Below are 21099 nucleotides of genomic sequence, written 5' to 3'. Positions count from 1 at the left end.
CATACAAAACTAAGCCTATACAAAAAGGAAATTAGAATATCAAAACGAAGAGCTTGGGCTAATTTCTGCAGTAGCATAGAACCTACTACGGAAGCATCCAGACTCAGAAGAATTTTAGCAAACCAGCAACCATTGGCTTTCTAAAAACCAATGCTGACAGCTGGACGGAAAACAGTCAGAAAAACCCTTGAACTACTGTTAGACACCCACTTCCCTAAAAACACCCATGCAGTGGACGACCTCCACATAGAGGAGAACTTGACGACTAGAGTATAGACAACATCTCAGACCCTAGTCGCATTCAATGGGCTGTTAACTCTTTTAAGCCCTTCAAATCCCCCGGCTCAGATAGGTTCTTCCCGGCCCAGCTACAACGGGCACTGGATATTTCCCTACCCTGGCTGACAGCCATCTCCCGCGGCTGCCTTGCTCTAAACCATATTCCAACAAGGTGGCTGGACGTTAAGGTAATTTTTATACCGAACGCCGGCAAACCCTCCCACACCAACCCAAGGGACTTCCGCCCGATTAGTCTCTCTTCCTTCTTGGCTAATTGACACCCATATCAGGCTAACCATAGACCAAAGCCTACTCTCTGACGCACAACACGCGTACCGTAAGGGCAGATCAACAGATACCGCCCTCCACTCTCTAGTGTCCAGTATAGAGAGAGGTTTCCACAATAAGGAATACTCTCTGGCAGCGTTTCTAGACATAGAAGGCGCCTTTAACAACGTCACCCCAACTGGTGCTCTGACTGAACTGGGCATTGAGCGGCCCATAGTGGGACTCATACTCATACACACCATGCTAACCAGCAGAGTAGTGTACTCCACTATGGGATCAGCCCACTCGACCAGGAATGTCAGCAGAGGAACCCCACAAGGGGGCGTACTCTCACCTCTTCTATGGGTTTTAGTGATCAACAAACTGCTATCACTTCTAGAAGAGGCGGGCACTAAAGTGGTAGCCTACGCGGACGACGTGGTTATCCTACTGCAGGGCAAATTCCCGCAAACTCTTTGCAATCTAATGGTGACAGCCTTATCCACCCTCTCCAGGTGGACGGTTGTCTGTGGACTGGGAGTTAACCTAGAAAAGACTGAACTAGTTCTCTTTACCCTTAGCAACCAACCAAAGTACCTAGGTGTCATACTTGAAGAAAAGCTTCTCTGGACAGACAACATCCTAGATCGCACACGCAAAGCGGCCATAGCCCTCTTCGCTTGTAAAAAAGCCATAGGGAGGAAGTGGGGTTTCTCCCCCATAATAGTTCACTGGCTATACACTGCAATAGTCAGGCCCATTCTCCTCTACGGAAACATTGTATGGTGGCCTTCACTAGAAAAGAATTGCAAAGAAGCGCTGAACTCTGCATCAGTGGGGCGCTTCGCACCACCGCCACTGAAGCTTTAGACACAATTCTCGACCGCCAACCTCTGGACCTACTTGCCAAAAGCTGGGCATCTGCGACAGCGCTGAGGCTCCGCGAAGCAGCGGCATGGACAACAGGCTCTACGGGTCACTCCAATATCCTATCAAAACATACATCCTTACCGCGCAGTACAGACTACGTTCCACCCAAAGTCAACTTCGAAAGAAGGTACAAGATCTTCATACCCACCCGTACAGACTGGGACAACCTCCCACACCAATTCGAAAACGCTGTCAACATATACACAGACGGCTCCAAGCTTAACTCCCAAACAGGTGGGACCGCCTACCAGACCACTGTAGTGTTTTCCAAGCGGAAGTCATGGCAATTCAGGCAACCATGACCACCCTGGACACGTCAGTACATTATGACATAGATATTTTCATCCTCTCGGAAAGTCAAGCAGCCCTCAGGGCCCTCGACTCCTACACAACGAATTCAAAAATAATCTCTGAATGCCGCAAATCTCTTAACGAGATGGCCACTCATCTGAGAATCAACCTCATCTGGGTGCCTGGACATCAGAATATTGGGGGCAACTGCATAGCAGACGAGCTAGCAAGACAAGGGACAACCGCTGACATCCTTCGCGATAAGGACACGGTGGGTATGCCCATGGCCACCTGCAAGCTCCATCTCAGGCAGAGACTGTACACACTTTCCAACAACCGTTGCAACTCAATCTCAACTTGCCACAATTCTACACTCACACGGGCAAACTACGAAAAGAAAAAAAACTCTCCTACATTGTAGCAGGGAAGACATCTCCACTCTCCTAAATGACCTCACGGGCCTCTGTCTTATAGGGACTCATGCGCACAGGCTGGGACTCAGTAACCACGACTTCTGCCGCAGCTGCAAACAAATAGACGAAGAGCATCGAACACCTCCTATGCTTCTGCCCAGCGCATCACCTAAAGCGCTTTCAAACCCTAGGTAGCTACACACTTCAATTAATATGCTAATTGTCCAAGAATCCGCCTTTTCATACTACTTTCGTTATTTTAACTGGTGGCCGTTGAGAAATCGCAATGCAGATACGTCACTCCCCCATCACTTAGCAAAATCATATGGTTATTTATGCAATTTTGGGGTATAGTTTTGGTATTTTTTGTAACTCTTGTGAGTTTTGTAACTCTTGTGTTTATATTGTTGGGTTGTTACCTTTTGTGTTATTGTATTTAATAAGTATTTTTTTAGGCGTTTCTTTAACTTTTTAAAGTAGGTACAGTGATACACTTAATATTAAGAGACCCAGTGTTACAACTACAATTATTTTGTAAATCTGGTTTTCTTTATTTTGTTCAAAAAATATTTCTTTTGCTTGTATGTATGGTATTGGGTCTAATTTGGTGACATTATTTCTTGTGTACATGCTTTGTGTGTAGTCAGAATTATAATTGGTTACAGACAAATCGTTAATTGCAATTGAGCAATTGTGTATTTTTATCATATTGTTTCCTTCAATTACAATTTAATTTTTAATACAATTTTGATTGAGTATAGTTTTTGACAAATTCCATATTACTGTGATATTTGGTTTGGCATAATTAATTTGGGTAGTTAATAGCGTTTTTGTGTACCTGCAACTAGTATCTGTTTGATTAACAAGACCTAAAAGACATGTGTTGATAACAGGTTTTTTTGTTATACAAACTTTTTCTGCATACCTAACATTTGTTTTGGGTGTTATCTTGTAATATTTTATTATTTTCATCTAGATAAGGTAATATTTCGTACACGGGAAGTTTCTTTATTTCTCTAGGTATGAGGGTTATAATTAAAATTTCGTTTCAGGTTTTTATGTTCAGAAGTATCTCAGAATGAAGTAGTCGTGTTTTAATAACTTTAAGTATTTCAGATGCTTGTTTATTATATCGATGCCTTTGTTTACTGAATCGATTATATTATTTAGTTCGTTTACCTGTACACTGTTTTGAGCTATTACACTGATTTTTTCTTCTAATTCTTCTTTATCATTATTATCTAATGTTCCAAAAAGATATTTGTAAGCTGTTCGTATAAAATTAGCTAATCCACTTTTGTTTCTTCTAACAATTTTTAACCCATTTATTTCTCTTTGTAGTTTTTCCCTTAAATATGCAATCTGCATTATTTCCTTAAAGCCAAATGCTTGTGATAGCAAGTTTTTGTAAGTTTCTTCCGTTTTTGTAATATTAATTGTGAGGCAATGGTATTCAAAACTTTCCATTGGCATCATTATTATTAACGTTGATGTCAGAAAGATGAAAGTCAAAGCGCTGGGTCTTGATCTGGGTCCTCCATTTTTTCAATTCCTGGGTGCAATAGTTTTTCGTCGTTGCTAACAATAATTACTTTAAATTCAGCGTAAGTTTTTATGTCCTGTAATTAAATTACTGCTCTTACCATTTTTATACCCGTTACTCGTAGAGTAAAAGGGTATACTAGATTCGTCGGAAAGTATGTAACAGGCAGAAGGAAGCGTTTCCGACCCCATAAAGTATATATATTCTTGATCAGGATCACTAGCCGAGTCGATCTAGCCATGTCCGTCTGTCCGTCTGTCCGTCTGTCCGTCTGTCCGTATGAACGCTGAGATCTCGGAAACTATGAGAGTTACAATACTGGGATTAGGCACGCAGATTCCTGAGATTCCTGCGCAGCGCAAGTTTGTTTCAGTAGAGTGCCACGCGCACTCTAACGCCCACAAACCGCCCAAAACTGTGGCTCCTACAGTTTTGATGCTAGAATAAAAACTTTAACTGAAAAGTAATGTTCTCATCAATACCTATCGATTGACACAAAAAAAAGTTTGCCACGCCCACTTTAACGCCCACAAACCGCGAAAACCTGTGACGCCCACAATTTTTATGCTAGATAAAAAATTTTAACTGAAATGTATTGGTCTCGACAATACCTATCGATTGATCAAAAAAAAATTTTGCCACGCCCACTCTAACGCCTATAACGCTTAAATCTGTATAACGCCGGTAGGTGGCGCATTTTAATCTCGCTTTGCTGCTTGCATATCTCCATTTAGCTGAGTAACGGGTATCTGAAAGTCGAGGTACTCGACTATAACGTTCTTCCTTGTTGTAGTAGAGTTCATGACTTGTTTAAAAGCTTCTTAAATAATTCTAAAATCAGAGTCGTGGTTTATGTAAAGTGCACTTGACTTGGTATAAAAGTGTTTTATTAATATTTGCTTAGCTTTTATGATGTTTAATTCATGAAACATTATTTTAATTTTGACTTTCTAAAAATAATTTACACTTTCTTCACCTTCTGTATTGCCTCGAATCACATCTACCTGTCTTGCGAAATGATTGATCGGTTTTTCAGTAATTGTTATTAAATTTTCATCATCTTCATCAGCGCTATGTGCTGTTGCTTTGTTACTGCCATAGTATACTTCGTTAATTTTGAATCTTGACAATGCATCGGCTACGTGATTTTGCCTTCCTTCTAAATATTTTATTTCAAAGTCATATTCGCCTAACCTTATCTTCCATTTTTGAAGTTTCATATTAGGTTGTTTGATATTGTTTAGTCAGACTAACGGCTTATGGTCACTTAATATCTCAAATCTTCTTCCGAATAAATAGGGTCTTAAGGTCTTTGTCGCCCATACAATAGCTAATAATTCTTTTTCAATTGTACTATACTTTTCTTCATATGCGCTTAGAGTCCTACTAATGTAACTGATTGGTTTGTTATCCTGAGAAAGATCTCCTCCTAATGCAAAATTGCTAGCATTAGTGGTTAATTGAAACCTTTTTTCAAAATCTGGACAAATCAGTATGGGATCGTTTATGATATGTTTTTTAAATTAATTGAATGCTGCAATAAATATATCATCTTTAAATGTCACTTTAGAACCAGCTTTTAAACATTTAGTTAAAGGCTTTGAAATGTCTGCGAAGTTTGGAATGGATTTTCTGTAAAACCGCAAGGACCAAGAAGTGATTTTGTTTCTTTTTGAGTTTTAGGAATTGGAAATATATTGATTACCTTAACCTTTTCTGGATTTGGCATTACAACGTTTGGTCCAACTGTGTTCCAAAAAATCGTTTCCTTCTTTCAAAAATTCATATTTGTCTAGTTGTAATTTTAGATCAGGGTTTTTAAGTTTTTCAAAAACATTTTTTAATAAAGTAAGGTGTTTGTCAAGAGACGTAGAGAAAACAATTATATCGTCCAAGTATACAAGGCAACGCTTGTTTATTAATTCACGAAGGACATTGTTCATGCATCGCTGAAAAGTTGCAGGTGCATTTTTAATTCAAATGGCATTCGTATGTACTCGAAGTGTCCGTACTTTGTGGAAAACGCTGTCTTGTTTATGGAATTTTGGTCCATTTCCATTTGGTTGAAACCTTTAGCCAAATCATTGGTGGTAAAATATTGACTAGTATTTCGTCCATATTGGGAATGGGAAATTTATCACTAATAGTGATCTTGTTTAAGCCCCTATAGACTACTACAAGTCTAAGTTTTTGTTTACCTGAAGCATCTTTCTTTTTTGGTACTATCTACAATGGACTGCAATGAGGTGATAGGCTGTGCCTAATTATTCCTTGATGACTTGATAATTTATAAATTGTATTTTCATGATGAGTTTTTATTTCACGCTTAACAACATTCGTAAATGTAAAATTTTCACCATCACGGTATAGAATGCATTTATATTGGTTTAATAATTTTTATAATTTAACTTTTTCTTCTTCATTTAAGTGTTCTTGTTTATGGGGAAGACGACAAATATGCCACCCTTATAGTTATAATTAATAACGCACGAATAGGTTATATTAAAATGTATAGCGTTTATTCGGAGCGGCAGACGAACTGTGTAAAAGCTCGGCTCCAAGAACTTCATATAGACATTTGCAGGCTTACAAATTAGTTGCTGAATAGATAAGCGACAGCTTTAGTGGTATAAGAAAGAAGGCGACAAAGATAAGCAGAGAGCGCTGCAGGTGCCGTCGTACACCTATGCGCGCATGACTAGGCGCTGGCGATCTGCTCCGAACATACTCCCCCCGTTGGAAGAGGTAAGGTTCCAACAATCTCGGAATCGATGGGCAGAACGGCTAGTTTGGCGACGGCTCTCTTGATCAGACCCGTAGCTGTACGGACCAAAGCTACTCGGATGACTCCGTCCCCGCCGGGTATGACTTCCTGGATGCACCCAAGCTGCCATCTCAAGGGTGGAACGTTGTCCTCCTTCAGCAAAAACCAACCTTGATGTTAGACGTTTCGACCCGCCACTTGCTCCTCTCTTGAAGTAGGGAAAAATACTCGCTGCTCCACCTTTTCCAGAAATGTTGTTGCATCTGGGTCACCCGCTGCCATCTGCTGAGACGGCCTTTGCGAAGATGAGTAATGTCAGGTTCAGGAAACTTAGTGTAGCTGGAACCCTTCAGGAAATGCGCCGGTGTTAGCACCCTTCTGAAATTGGACAGAGTGGACGAGAATTAAGGATAGCAGAAATCTCATATGCAAGAGTTCTTAATTCATCGATGGCTAAGATGGAGCCACCGACGACTCTGTAAAAGTGAAATTTAGCTGACTTCACAGCATCCTCCCATAAGCCACCGAAGTGCGGGACACGCGGAGGGATGAACTTCCAATCGATCCCATCAGCAAAACAGACGGAAGATACCGATGCTGTGTGCTGCTCGCTGAAAATGAGCTCTTTCAGCTCGGCAAGCTCGCTCTTTGCACCGACAAAGTTTGTAGCATTGTCGCTCCAAATGGTACGCGGACTGCCTCTAAGGCTGATGAATCTCCCCAGCGCTGCGATGAAAGATCATGAAATGAGCAGCCTTCGTGGAAAGGCTACCCATGACGTGCTTCCAAGTAACAGGCTTCATTCGGAAACGGACGCATTTGTTGATAACGCTGGCGACGAACTTGCGGCCTCCAATCGGCCAGTACCTTTGCCGCAATGCGGCAAGCAGCGCCTGCAATCCTCCATGCAAATATTTCTCATGATAATAAACGATGATCGCCTTGGTGACTGGATGATCCTTGGGCAATAGTATCGGATGCCTCGTATCGTAGTCCAAGTTTGCGTTCTAAAGCCTTCCACCCACGCGAAGTAACCCATCGGAGCCGAGTATAGGCCTTAGCGAAACCAGCTTGCTTTTCTGTGGAAACGGCTTGCCCTGGCTAAGAGATCCATACTCCTTCGCCAAGTTAACCTGTTGGATGCTCCTCAGAAAAAGTACAGTTCTAGAGTTGATCTCCTCTACCGAAAGACGACCTTTTAACGACGCAGATTTGGCTCTGCAATTTGAAATGAACCGATAAATGTATGCAAATTCGCGCTGCAACTTATCGAAAAAGTTGAGGAATTTGCAGTTTGATGAACTGTCTATGCAAACGGACCCAATTAGAGCCACAGAACGGCGCTCTGGAAGATCCTTTACTGAGTCTAGCAGGGACGGCCAATTCGACGAGCCTTGCAGAAGGAATGGAGGCCCGTTAGCCCAAAGGGAATGTTCCAACAATTCTCTTAGGGTACATCCTCGCGATACGACGTCTGCCGGATTCAAGTTTGTAGGAACGTGATGCCAAGTCATGTCTTTCGTCATCTCCTGTATTTTCGCGATTCTCTTTGATACGAAAACGTTAAACTCCCTCGGAGGTTGTCGAATCCATGCCAACACAATAGACGAATCCGACCAGCAATGAAAGGTGCAATCGAAATCTATGGCTTCCTTGGCGTTTACGATTAGCTCAGCCAACAAAAGCGCTGCGGAAAGTTGCAATCTTGGAATTGTTAAGGCCTTCAATGGAGCTACCCTTGACTTGGCACAGAGCAGATGGACTTTCGATTCTCCATTGGTCTCCGATCGCAAGTATAGACACGCTCCATAAGCTGACATGCTAACATCGCAGAATCCATGCAACTTAACGGAAGCCCTTGGTTGCTGTACGAATCGTGGAAATTTTAAGTTCTGTACGACCGATAACTGTGAGGTCAACTCCCCCCATGACGAAAGAATGGGCTCTGGCAGTGCGTCATCCCAATCCAAGTTCGCACTCCATAGAGATTGCAGAAAAATCTTCAATTTTGTGATACTTGGAGTTATTAAACCGAGTGGATCATAAAATTTGGCAATCGTTGACAATGCAACCCGCTTAATGGGTCGTTGCTTGGTTGGAAGTTGAGAAAAATTAAATAGGAGTTGATCAGAAGATGGATCCCAGACTAGTCCCAATGCCTTGGCGACATCCGATCCATCGTGAAATTTGATTAGCTGCTCCTTGTCGCATTCAGACTCCCCTCCCAGGGCTGCTGACTCATTAGAACACCATTTGAGGATTGGAAAATGGCCTCGCGACAGTAGTTCCTTCACCTGACGAAGAATTTCTCTCACCTCCTCAACTGAGTCCCCACCAGATATTAAATCATCCACATAGAAATCTCTACGAACTATTTTGGCTCCATTAAGAAATGATTCCTCCTCATCGTAAGAGAGTTGATGCATGGCCCTTATAGCCAAGAAGGCAGCTGGCTTGGTTCCATAAGTCACCGTGTTCAATTTAAAAACACCCAACTCTTCCGTGGAGCTCTCTCTCCAAACGATGCATTGCAAAAAATCATCCCGGTACGAAACACGGACGCAACGGTACATCTTGCATATATCTCCAGAAAGGTCAACTTTAAAAATCGAAAGCGAAGCAGTATATTGAAGATTTTTTGTTGAATTGTTGGTCCTGCCAGAAGTAAGTCGTTCAGAGAGCTACCAGAAGTTGTTTTAGCAGATCCATCAAAAACGACACGAAGCTTCGTACTCGTGCTTTCCTGCTTATGTACGCAATGGTAAGGCAAAAAGAATTGTGTTTCTGACGGTTCCTTAGTTACAAGAGACATGTGACCTAGTTCGATATTCTCCCTTAAAAATGCTGAGTACTGAGCTTTCAGGGCTGGGTTTCTATCTAGTTTAGCTTCCAAACTTTTGAAACGACGACGAGCCAGGCAATAAGAATCACCTAGAGATTCGAAACCGGAAGTGGACAAGAGACGAACAGAGTATTGGCCGTTTTCAAGTCTAGTGCAAAGTCTAGTGAAAAGTTGCTCTCATTGCAAGTCTTCCGGCAATAAAAATGGTTTAGACGAAGTGAAGTCCTCAACTTCCCAAAATCGCTTTACTATGGCGGCAAGTGTGTCATCGGAATGATCAGCTGGGTCCTTGATGCTGGATTGTAAAACCGATTTATGAGTTGGCATGTTCGATGATAACCCTCCAGAGACTATCCAACCAAGTTTGGTGTTCTGAAGAGTTGGCAAAGCCCTATCCAAATGAATTTGTCCCATAGAAATTATTTCGAAAAACAACCCAGCGCCGAGTAAAAGGTCAATTCGTTGTGATTAATTAAAATTAGGGTCAGCGAGTGAAATGTTTTGCGGTATCCTCCACGATGTTGCATTTATATTGAAATGGGGTTGATAATCAGTAATACTGTGAGTCACAACCGCTGTGAATGCCGCACGATAGCTTGCATCCCGTGATTACACAAGAATATCGACAGTCTTATCAGAGATCATGGAAGATTCTCCAATCCCAGATATCGAGGTTTGCGATCTTCTATGATTCAAGTTTAGTTGGCTAGCTAAGCGAGAGGTTAAAAAGTTTAGCTGGGAGGCCGAACCTAAAATTGCTCGGCAAGGCTCCAATTCTATTTCTAACGTAGATAATAGCAGCTTGAAGCAACACGTAGTCGATCGGCAAAATATTTAAGGTTTTGGGTGGAGGGCTTAGTAAATGATGATTAGGATGCGATGATGTATGCGAACATGATACTAATGCTGATGAAGTCGATGGTAATGGCTGAGAGCTCGAGGATGGATCGCATGATGGAGATGAAAATGAGGTGGATGTTGCGGACAGGTCATGGTTCATGTGTAATAATGAATGGTGCTTCATGCGACAATATTTGCAGTGAGTCGACTTGCATTGCTGCAAACTATGCCCCTTGCGCAAACAGTTGAGGCAAAGGTGCAACTTCTTTGCTTCTCTATATTGAAGATTCGGACTCAAATTTAAATATCGAGAACACTTTGACAAATAATGATCCCGTGCATCGCAAAATAAACATATCAAATGATTTGAGTTAGTAGCAGATGAAATAAGTGTGTTTTGGTTATATTTGTGCAAGTTTTTTCCCACCTGCTGGCCCGGTGTTTAAGTTACCAAGGCTTGGTCCAAGTTTTCCATCATCCTGCACCTCTTTTTCAAAAACGACTCCATAGCATCCCAGGTAGACAGCTCAGTGATTGACAAATCCTCTTCCCATTTTTCCCGCGTCCTCTGATCTAGTTTCCGAGTGACGATGTGAATTAAAAGTCCATCCAAAATTTGTTGCGTATTGGCCAGGGTTCGAATTGCTCGCAGATGCGAATTCATGCAATCGCTCAGCTCCCGAAGACCCTTCGAAGATCCCTTCTCGACACCCTTTAAACCGAATATTGCCTAAACATGTGCCTGAAAGTGTAAAACTTTATTATCAAATCGATTAACCAGCAAATTCATAGCCTTTTTAAAATTAGCATTCGAGGGTTCGAGCGAGCGTATGGTTTCCAGAGCCACGCCGCCCAAACTCGAACGCAAATATTGAAATTTTTCAATGTCGCTTAGCTCATCATCTTTTCCGATGACGGTAGTGAAAGTCGCAAGGAAGTCCGGCCACTCAGAGTAGGATCCATGAAACCGAGCAATTTTCAAATTTGGCAACCGAGGCTTCCTAGATCGAAAAGAAAGATCCGCATTATTAGTTATGTCAATAGATGTTGAATTTGCAGCGGTGGAAGCCGGCAATTGTGAGTTGCGATGAAAACCTCGGCAAATTCAATCCGATGGTCGCTCGAGATCTCTGCAAAATCCAGTCTTTCCAACGATGTCTGCGCAGAATCGCATGCCTGGTTTAAGGAATTGACCCATTCCATTCGCGCCAGCAAATCAGCTTCGTCAGACTAGGCGTTGGCGATCTGCTCCGACGAAATTTAAACGATCATTTTTTCCTCTGCTAATTCATTTTGAACAGCATATTTTATTTCATCAGTATAATTTTTAGATTTTAGCAATGCCTCAAAATTATTTATTTGTGTTGGATTTTTCAAACTAATGTTTTTGTGAAAAAAAATACGCTTACTAATAGTAGTGTGATTACTTAAATAATTAATATTTGCCTGGTTTGCCTCTAGTAACTTTCGTCCTAGTAATATGTCATAAATGGAAGAAAAGTCGTGAATATAAAATATTTGATCTTGAGTAAATAGGTGCAACTTTTACAAATTTATTGAGTGCATAATGACCTGTCATAGTGCGTATAATGGTCGGATCTTTATGTATGCTCCCGTTAAGAAAATTCTGTTTCATTAAGTTAATTGATGAGCCGGTATCGAGGAGGCAACGATAATTATGATTATTTATAGTTATTTCTATGCATGTAATTGGTCCGAGGCTTGCATTGGAAAATTTTCACTTTCATCGTAAACATCTTCTTCTTTGTACTCTTTATTTGATTGATAATTTTCGTCTATTTGCATTCTTGATTGTCCACTATTACTTTCTCTGACTCTCTTTTGTGATTGGTTGGGTACTGAGCCTGATCGTCGACTTGTCTATTGGCTTTGATTCATTGTATTATTTTGCTGTCCCTGAATTAAATTTCTTCGAAACTCTTGGTAACTTCCCCTATTTTGGTCAAAAGTATTCTGTTATTCGATTGGAACCTATAATTTTGTGAAACCATTCTTTGTGGTTAGTTGGGGTGTGGTTGAATTGAAAGAGCTGGGCCAGGACTAAATTGGTGGGTATTGTACAAATTAGTGTAAGGGTAGGGGTTACGTATATAATTTGTTTGTTGTTGCTTTTGAATTTTTTTAACATTTATATTGTAATGTTTTAAATTTTCATTTTCATTGTATAGCTCTTCATGCTGAGCCGCTTGTGTCAGTTTAAGTACTATTGAAATATCGCTTCTTCCTAATGTCATTCTGTCAGGTAATTTTCGTTGAATTACGATTTTTGTACTCCTAATCATTGCTTCTATGTACAATATTGATTCATATGGACTTCCCTCAAGTTCTAATTTGTTGCTGTAACTCTTTAAGCTCGATCTTATTACAACATTTCCATAGGTTACCTTGAAAATTAGTATTGTATAATCACCTTAACAGTTCCTCCACAGGGGCTTGCGTTTTGTACTCGTCGATTAGGGCTGCTCTAAGAGCTGGCCAGTTATTGACTTGTAGAACTTGCAGAATCCTCTGAGCATCACCGGTGATTTGAAATTCAATTGCTCCATATATAACGCTTGTCTGTCGATCATTGGTTGTAGGATTCAGACGCAAAAGGTAGTTTACTCTTCTGACAAAGGTTCCTAGGGTAGATGGATCTCCTTCAAACGTTGGAATATTCCGGGTCTGGGATAAAAGGTGATTTAAGATTTGCTCCGTCAATGGGTTGGGTGCCACACCAATTTGTGGTTGCCTTTGAGCTGGTGGTTGTTGGTCCATTTTATTGTGTTTAATTAAATTCCACTAAACATATCACTGACTGAATTGGATTTATTCAGTAGTCGATTGAAATTTAATTTATTCTTATATATTTTTAGTGCCGTTAATTTGCACTTAGGCTCTTTTGAGGATCTCTTAGTTGCACTTCCGAGCTAGTCGATTAAATTGCTTACTTGTGGGCAATTCCACGCACTGATCTGGATATCCTAGTAGTTTAGAAATATCCTTTTAATTGATCAGTAAGCTCCCGACTTCGCTTTTTCGCAAGGATATTTTTTAAAGAGACCCTACCGACTGCGCCATTTACAGGAATCGTTCTTCGCCCGAATAAAAAATCAGATTTTTTATATTTGTTGGTTACTCTTTATTAGAACGTTGAATTGTTTACATAATTCGGTCTTATTAGTTTTTCACGCTTGTGGAATTACGTCATTGTTGACGTTCGGACTTAATCAATTTTCTTTGTTTTTTCGCATTGCGGGATCTAAAGCTTCTGTAACTTTTTTAATCAAAGTCGAAATTGGCGATTCTGTTTGTTTGTTAACGGTTTAGGTCTTTGAACTGGTGGCCGTTGAGAAATCGCAGAGCAGATACGTCACTATACATATATTATACTATATTTACTTTAAAAAAAAATTTTTTTTTCTTTTATTTACTTATTTTATGATTTAAAAATATTAACTCGGGGGTTCCTTGTCCTATCGGAGTCGTAGGCACCTCCTCCCCAGCATCTGGCGTAAATAAACTTCTGTTCGGTTGAATACTAGGCCTTAGAAGAAAAAATAGTTTTAAAAATTGTCGTGTCCTGCTTTTCGCGCAGTGTAGATGCCGGCTAGTCAACGAACATCCCAGGGAGGGGAACAACCAACAATGTTGTCTACGCAGCAGACACAACAAAAACAAAACGGAAATTCAAACTCGGACAACGGCAATTTCACGACGGATTTTTCTCGAACATCTGGACTGGACAACACAGCTCTTATTGTGGTCCTGGAGTCCCTCCCAACCATGAGTGTATCCTTCAACATCCTTTGGACACATCTCCCAATCCTGGTCGGTGGATCATGCTACCTCGCCTAACTCATCTCACCCCCCAACACGAATTTCTACTCACACGACTTCATTTCGTTTTCACGTTATAATTCACAATTTTCTCTTAAATTTTAACATTTAATAATCCTACCTACGGTACCGCACTTTTACAGGGAACACATATATATATATATGAATAAATAAAAAACAATAAACAATATTCCAATAGTAAATAAATAGGTTACATAAATAAATAATTTAAATGGATATAATTAGGAATAAATTAATTTGGGCGGGTTACATAATCAATAACGTCAGTCTCAATTTTTTTTTGTATTAATATTCGGCTCTTTGAATTTGTTTGCCGCTTGTAGTTTTTGAGAACCTTTTGCTAATTCTGAGTGGCAAATATAAGGGGCGAATAAAAACCTGGGGCCACCCGGGGATGAGTGGCCAATTTTCTTTTCGAAAATGTAGATCTCCTCCTGGTGGCTGGTCTTCGTCTCTCCTTACGTCAGTATATTTTCCTGCTCTAGGCTTTTCCCTCACGGAATATTCTATAAATATTTATATTTCAACTACACTCACATTAACAAGGATTTTTTTTATCACTCACTGGAACTTGACTTATATATATTTTTTTTCCACCAGAACCGTCTGCGACCAACTATATTTGCCCTTTAAACACCCTTGCTTGTTTCAATTTTTCAAGCCTCTCTTCGCCCAAAAACCACTCAAACTTTTCGAATTTCAACCTTGGTTCATTTGGGAGATATCCGGTTTAAGGAACCAGTTCCATGACTTGTCTAAGATGCACGACTCCCTGAACTCACGAGTCGTCGATAGTGTTGTATCGATTTTTCGCCTATCGTTATCAGTCTTAAGGTAAACAGCTTTGCTAAATTTCAATTTGTGCATATTTTTTTGTCGTTTAGCACATAACAAGCACACTACGGTTTCGATGCTCGTCTCGGAAGTGGAGTGGAGGATGTGCGTGTTCTGCTGGTTGTACTGCCCAACGTAGGCCACCGCCCACAACCCTGAGATTAATGCCTGGTGAGGTGTGATTTGCTAGCCGGGCACTATTGTTTCAGATCCTTTGCATGGAAAACTCCCAAAGGATTACCGCGCAAGTTTTCTAAAGCGTACAAAGAGTTTCCCAACGCTTTTGTGACTCGACATTTCGTGTACTTTCTGCAAAACTTGGAATTCCTATTCTTGCTGAAGTCACTTAGGACAAAGTTTCTCTTGTATATTTCTTGCCCCGGTGAGTATCGAATCTCTCGGGCCTTTAAGTTGTAACTCTTCGCTGCTTTCTCGTAGGCCTGATGTATCCTTTCCTTTATTTTTTCTCTGGACAGCTGTTGTCGTTCCGACCTGGGCAATTGGGCTATCTCAGCTTCATTCAGGGCATTCAACTTGCGAGCCAGCGAGTAATCTTTCCCGTTCGTGAACATGTGCTGTCCGAACATGGCAAAATACGGCGAAGTTCCGGTGCTGCTATGTATGGATGACCTCAGCGACGCTTGTATGTCCGGTAAGTGTTCATCCCATCGCGTGTGGTCATCTTGGATGTTTACTCGGATTGCTGCTAATACGGATTGGTTCACTCTCTCCGAAGCATTGGATTGTGGTGCGTATCTCCCTGTCTTCATGTGTGTAATTCCATATTCTTGTAGCATATTCTCGAATTCCTTGGATACAAACTGTCTTCCGTTGTCCGTGTGGATTGTTTCCGGAACTCCGAATTGGGTGAATATTTCTTCTTGCAGGAATCGGATTACAGCTGTCGATGTGGCCTTCGGCATCGCTTTTAGCCACACAAACTTGGTCAAGTGATCTAATGCGATAAATAGCATGGTATTTCCTCGGCGAGACCGCGGATATTTTCCTAAGAAATCCAGGTACATCTTTTGAATGGGTCGATCTGTCCGTACTTCTTTCCCCATCACTGGTCGCTTTATCTGTGTTGTGTGCTTGTTCTCTTTGCAGTTTTCGCAGGCTGCTACAAAGTCGCGGACTTGAACTACCATTTTGGGCCAGTAATACATCTGCTGAAGTCTCGCCAAGGTCTTTGCCATACCCCCATACATCGCCATGTCGCCGCCGTGGGCTTGCTGGATTAGAGTTGTCGTCAATGCTTCCGGAATCCACAGTTTCCATTCAAATTCCCCACTTTCCTCTCTATTGAAGTGTGTCTTCTTGAATAGAAGTCCTCCTTCCACACGTAAGTCCGGAAATTTATCTCTTCCTTGCTCTTCAACCAACTGCAGTCTCTCCAGGTATTCAGGACTCTCAAATTCAGTTGTTTCAAACTCGAAGAACTCTACTTCGGCGGTTTCATTCGGCCGAGATAGCATGTCGGCCACGATGTTGTCTTTCCCTTTCCGATGCTCTATGTTGAAGTCGAATGCCTGTAACGCTAATGACCACCGCGCCAGCCTCCCGTTCAAGTCCTTGAGCGTCATAAGCCATTGCAGGCTTGCATGGTCGGTAACGATCGTGAACGGCATCAACTCCGCATAGGGACGGAATCTTTCTACGGCTTTTACTGCGGCGAGACACTCTTTTTCCGTTACGCTGTAATTGAGTTGTGCTCCTCTCAGCTTCGCCGAAAAGAATGCTATTGGCCGGTCCGATCCTTCTACGTCTTGCTGGTATAATACTGCCCCAATTCCTACATGGCTGGCGTCACACTGTATCCAGAAGTGTTTTCCAAAGTCTGGATGAGCTAATACCGGCGCACAGGTAAGTGCTTTCCTTCGTCCACATAAATTTTGTTTTATTTTTAAGGCAGTCCGAGAGCGGCGCACTTACACCGGAGAAATTTTGGATGAATCTGCGATACCAGCCTGCGGTTCCTAAGAAGCTGCGTAGTTGTCGCGTATTTTTGGGCACCTCTATCTTCACAATCGCCTCAACTTTCTTCGGATCCGTCCGCAAGGCCCCATCACCGATTATGAATCCCAAATATCGCAAGTATTTAAAACAAAATTTTGACTTGTGTAGCCCGATCGTCAAATTTGCTTTATTCAAACACTGTGCCACTTCTTTCAGTAACATGCAGTGTTACCCGAAAGTCTTGGATATCATCAGCAAGTCATCCAAATATACAAAGACGCGGCTGCGAAGACGCTGTGGGATTACCTTGTCCATTACCCTACACAACCTTTGAGCCGAATTACATAATCCGAATGGCATCCGTCGAAACTGATAAAGTGGCCTTCCAGGTATTGTGAAAGCGGTCAAGGGACGACTTTTCTCATCGAGTTCCACTTGCCAGAACGCATGTTTCAAATCGACACTGCTGATGAAAATCGTCTCATCCACCCGGCTTAAAATCGACTCAATGTTCTGTAGCGGGTAAGCATCCTTCACTGTAAGTGTGTTCAGTTTTCTCGCGTCTAAGCACAGCCTATTCTTTCCAGGTTTCTGTACCAGCGTCGTTCGGTTGTTCCAGGGACTTTCACTTAACTCGATGACTCCTAACCGTAGCATTTCATCGACTTCTGCGAATAGCAGTTGTTGTTTCGCCGGAGGCACGGGAAAGAATCTCTCCTTGACGGGTACAGCTCCTTCAACTAACTGGATCGAGTGTTCTTCTACCTTGGTAAGTCCTAATCCTTGACTTTCGTAGGTCAGAAAACGTCCTTTTGCTTCTTCCAGTTGCTCAGTCTGTTCTCGGATTCCACCTGGTGTAAGGATTCAACACCCACCACCTCTGGTGCCAATTCGAATTTTCTCCAGAAATCTATGCCCAGGTACAATTTTTGTTTCAAGGATGGACAAAGGAGTATCGGCAATCGATGTGTTACCCCATTATACGAGATGCTGGGTTGAATCTTCCCCACTACTCGATGCTGTGTACCTCCTGCTGATTTCATTATCGATTGTGATCTCTCTAATTTCAGTCCTAACCTTTCCACTGTTTCTAGGCAACCTTCCCCAATCAAGCTTACTGATGCCCCGGAATCCAAGAGACCCACGACCTCCAGGTCTTCGATCTTCACCTGTGCGAATGGTCTGTTGTCGCCTTCCACCGCAGCTCTGATGGCCGAAAAAATCATCCTTCTTTCTGCCTTCCGCTGCTGACTTCTCCTACGGGCTCTGGCAATTTTTGGCGAAATGTTCCGGTCCGGATCATTTTCCCCAAATATTCGGTTCCTGACCTCTTGGTAATTTGCTTCCCGGACTGCTATCGGTTCCCGTTTCGACCATTTAATGGTATGTGCTGGTTTATTTATATTTATCAGAATTTTACTAATTTTATTCTCCTTACAGCTATCCTTATCACTTGTTTCACTTGTTCGTGGCAAACGGATTGGAGCGTGGTTCCTCGTTCTAGCCCAAGCTCCTCCCGCCGTTTCCCGTTTGGCATCGAATACATCTTGGAGTCCTCACACCGGGTAGTCCACACTTGAAACAGAACACCTTTAACACCTCCGATTCACACGCGTTGAATGGGTGTCCCACGGTTCCACAATTCCAGCATGTCAGTGGCTGTCGTTCCCTGTTTGTCTCCCAGTGTCTAGCTAATGCCTCCACTTCCGCTTGTTCTCCAGGTACACTCTCTTCTCCGACTGATTCCGGACAAAGCTCATCGATCCTCGGACGATCTTTATACCCTCGGTGAGTTTCGAGGTTGCTGGGATGTCGGGTCCACCGAGTCGCCAATATTCTCTCCGCATCGTGGCATTCATGTCGGAGTTGATCCATATTAGTGATGTATATCGGGTATATAATTCTCGAAATCTGATCCCTAATGTTCATTTTTATTACTTTTATCAGGTCAAAGTCGGAAAACGGCATCTCTAGTCGAGATCTGAGCGCTAGCATGGTCTGGATATACACCTCGATGGTTTCTCCCGGCTTCTGCTTCCGTTCTCGCAGCTCATACTCTCGCTCGAAGTTGGATCGCTGACTCTGGAACTGCTGCTTTAGTGCGTACCTCAGGTGAGTCCACTCTTGCTTCTCCGTTGACCTCACGTACATCCAGTACCATTCCTTGGCTTGTCCTTCAACTAACACGTGAAATTCTCTTAGGACCTCCTTCCACGGCACCTGATACGACCTTTGGAGATGTTCGAGGCGGAATATAAACTCTGACACGGGCATGCTTCTGGGACTTCCATCAAAACTGAGCCCCCACTTCCGCAGTTGGCCGACTTTAAACGCAGAATCGCCCACTGCACCGCTTGACCGACGCTGATCCGGTCCTGGATTGAAGTTGCTCCTGCTCCGTCGACCAGGCGGTTTGCCGATACCCTTCCGATGCGTGACGATTCATCTCCTGCTTCTCGGACAGCGCCCCAGATGTTTGCGGCGGGAAACCCATGTGGTGACTTACCCCCGGCAGTATGATTGGCGGAGGTTGTTGTAGCATCCTCGGGTCGAATGGTGGCATCTGACTCGGATTTGCCCGCGGCTGCTCTGCAAGGCCATGAGGTGGCGGCATCGGCGTCCCCGAAGAGGGTATTTGGCCCTGTCCAACTTGTTGTCCTTGGGCCTGGCGAACCTGCGTAGATGCCTGCCATGCTGCTTTTTCCTTTACGAAATCCCGGCGCCACTCCGCCATGCAGTCATTGATGTCCTTCATGAACTGCATCATATCCTGCTGCATCTGCTGTTTAAACATTTCGTACTCCGTCGACATTCCCACCTAGTACGTATGTTGAGCTTGAACCAGTGCCGCATTAACACCTGATTTTATCTCAGATGGCAAAGACTTTGGTATGGCCCCGGTTCCGCCTACCGCTTAAAGACCACTAGCTTCTCCTGGACTTCCGCTTCCCATTCCTTCAGAATTTTGCACCCTAAGCGACTCCATGCCTTCGGGTGCCGATATGTTCTCCAATTTCTCCTCTTGATTTGCTTGTGTGCGAGTTACTGGCGGAGTCATACCTGCTGGTCCCCTATTCCGGATGAACTCCAAACTTCTCCTCAATTTTCTTCCGATTTGAACTCTATTCCTATCACTATTTGGCATATCCTAATTCCTTTCTCATGTATATTTGCTTTTCTTATCTCTTTCTTCAAATTTTTCTAGTCTGGGGGGGATGAGACGTAGCTATTTACATTATCCACTAACTTTTCTCTCCTTTTCTTCAGTTCCTAATCCGTTCGTGTCAATTTTTCACAAGTACTTAAACGATTTTAATAATTTAATTTACTCCTTATCTTTCAGCCTCTACTTGAAACTGGCTGGGCAACGATGTCACACTTTATTCACAGTGTACATGGACCACACCAACTCCAAACATAGACAACAAATTTAGATAAGTTACTACACATTTACTTTACCACAGACAACATATTAAAAAGACAATTGTTTTCTTTTTTTATTTCATATACTGATGAACCTCCTAGCCTGGCTTCGCATGTCCCGCTTTACTCGGTCATGGGCCCACTTCTAATCGGTCTTCTCTCTCTCAGCAAGGATTGTGCTCAGCAGAAAGGACCTTTCGGAATATCACTCACTGTGGCTACGATGGGTTCGACCTTCTAAGCCCGCCCACGGTCCAAACAGCTGGTTTCCGATGTCGCTTTCTATTGACGCATTTTCTGGTGAGTATTTACTTTCTACGTTATGTTTGAAAATGTTTACTTTTATTGATTCCATTTCATTAATTTCTTATATTTTCATTGGGCGCCATTTGTCGTGTCCTGCTTTACGCGCAGTGTAGATGCCGGCTAGTCAACGAACATCCCAGGGAGGGGAACAACCACCAATGGGGAACAACAACAAAACGGAAATTCAAACTCGGACAACGGCAATTTCACGACGGATTTTTCTCGAACATCTGGACTGGACAACACAGCTCTTATTGTGGTCCTGGAGTCCCTCCCAACCATGAGTGTATCCTTCAACATCCTTTGGACACATCTCCCAATCCTGGTCGGTGGATCATGCTACCTCGCCTAACTCATCTCACCCCCCAACACGAATTTCTACTCACACGACTTCATTTCGTTTTCACGTTATAATTCACAATTTTCTCTTAAATTTTAACATTTAATAATCCTACCTACGGTACCGCACTTTTACAGGGAACACATATATATATATATAAATAAATAAATAACAATAAACAATATTCCAATAGTAAATAAATATGTTACA

At 42.4% G+C, this 21099-nt stretch overlaps 1 protein-coding gene across 1 annotated transcript; it reads left to right on the top strand.

The window, feature by feature from the left end:
* The first annotated feature begins 16812 nt into the window (after positions 1-16812).
* On the top strand, positions 16813-17544 carry LOC139354872 (uncharacterized). The gene is made up of 4 exons (XM_070999097.1): positions 16813-16954; positions 17037-17209; positions 17263-17342; positions 17408-17544. The coding sequence occupies exons 1-4, from the start codon at positions 16813-16815 to the stop codon at positions 17451-17453; spliced, it is 441 nt and encodes a 146-aa protein (XP_070855198.1). The 3' UTR covers positions 17454-17544.
* The last annotated feature ends 3555 nt before the right edge of the window (positions 17545-21099 follow it).

Source organism: Drosophila suzukii, unplaced genomic scaffold, assembly GCF_043229965.1.
Source record: "Drosophila suzukii unplaced genomic scaffold, CBGP_Dsuzu_IsoJpt1.0 scf_4, whole genome shotgun sequence".
NCBI classification, from domain to species: Eukaryota; Metazoa; Arthropoda; class Insecta; order Diptera; family Drosophilidae; genus Drosophila; species Drosophila suzukii.
This window is presented reverse-complemented; position numbering and strand designations above follow the sequence as displayed.

Excerpts from the sequence above, each read along its gene's own strand:
- LOC139354872 (XM_070999097.1), top strand. The coding sequence starts at position 16,813 with ATGAATCTGCGATACCAGCCTGCGGTTCCTAAGAAGCTGCGTAGTTGT. Across the intron at positions 16,955-17,036 it reads GATTATGAATCCCAAATATC|TAACATGCAGTGTTACCCGA; the intron begins GCAAGTATTTAA and ends CACTTCTTTCAG. Across the intron at positions 17,343-17,407 it reads GACTCAATGTTCTGTAGCGG|GTTTCTGTACCAGCGTCGTT; the intron begins GTAAGCATCCTT and ends TATTCTTTCCAG.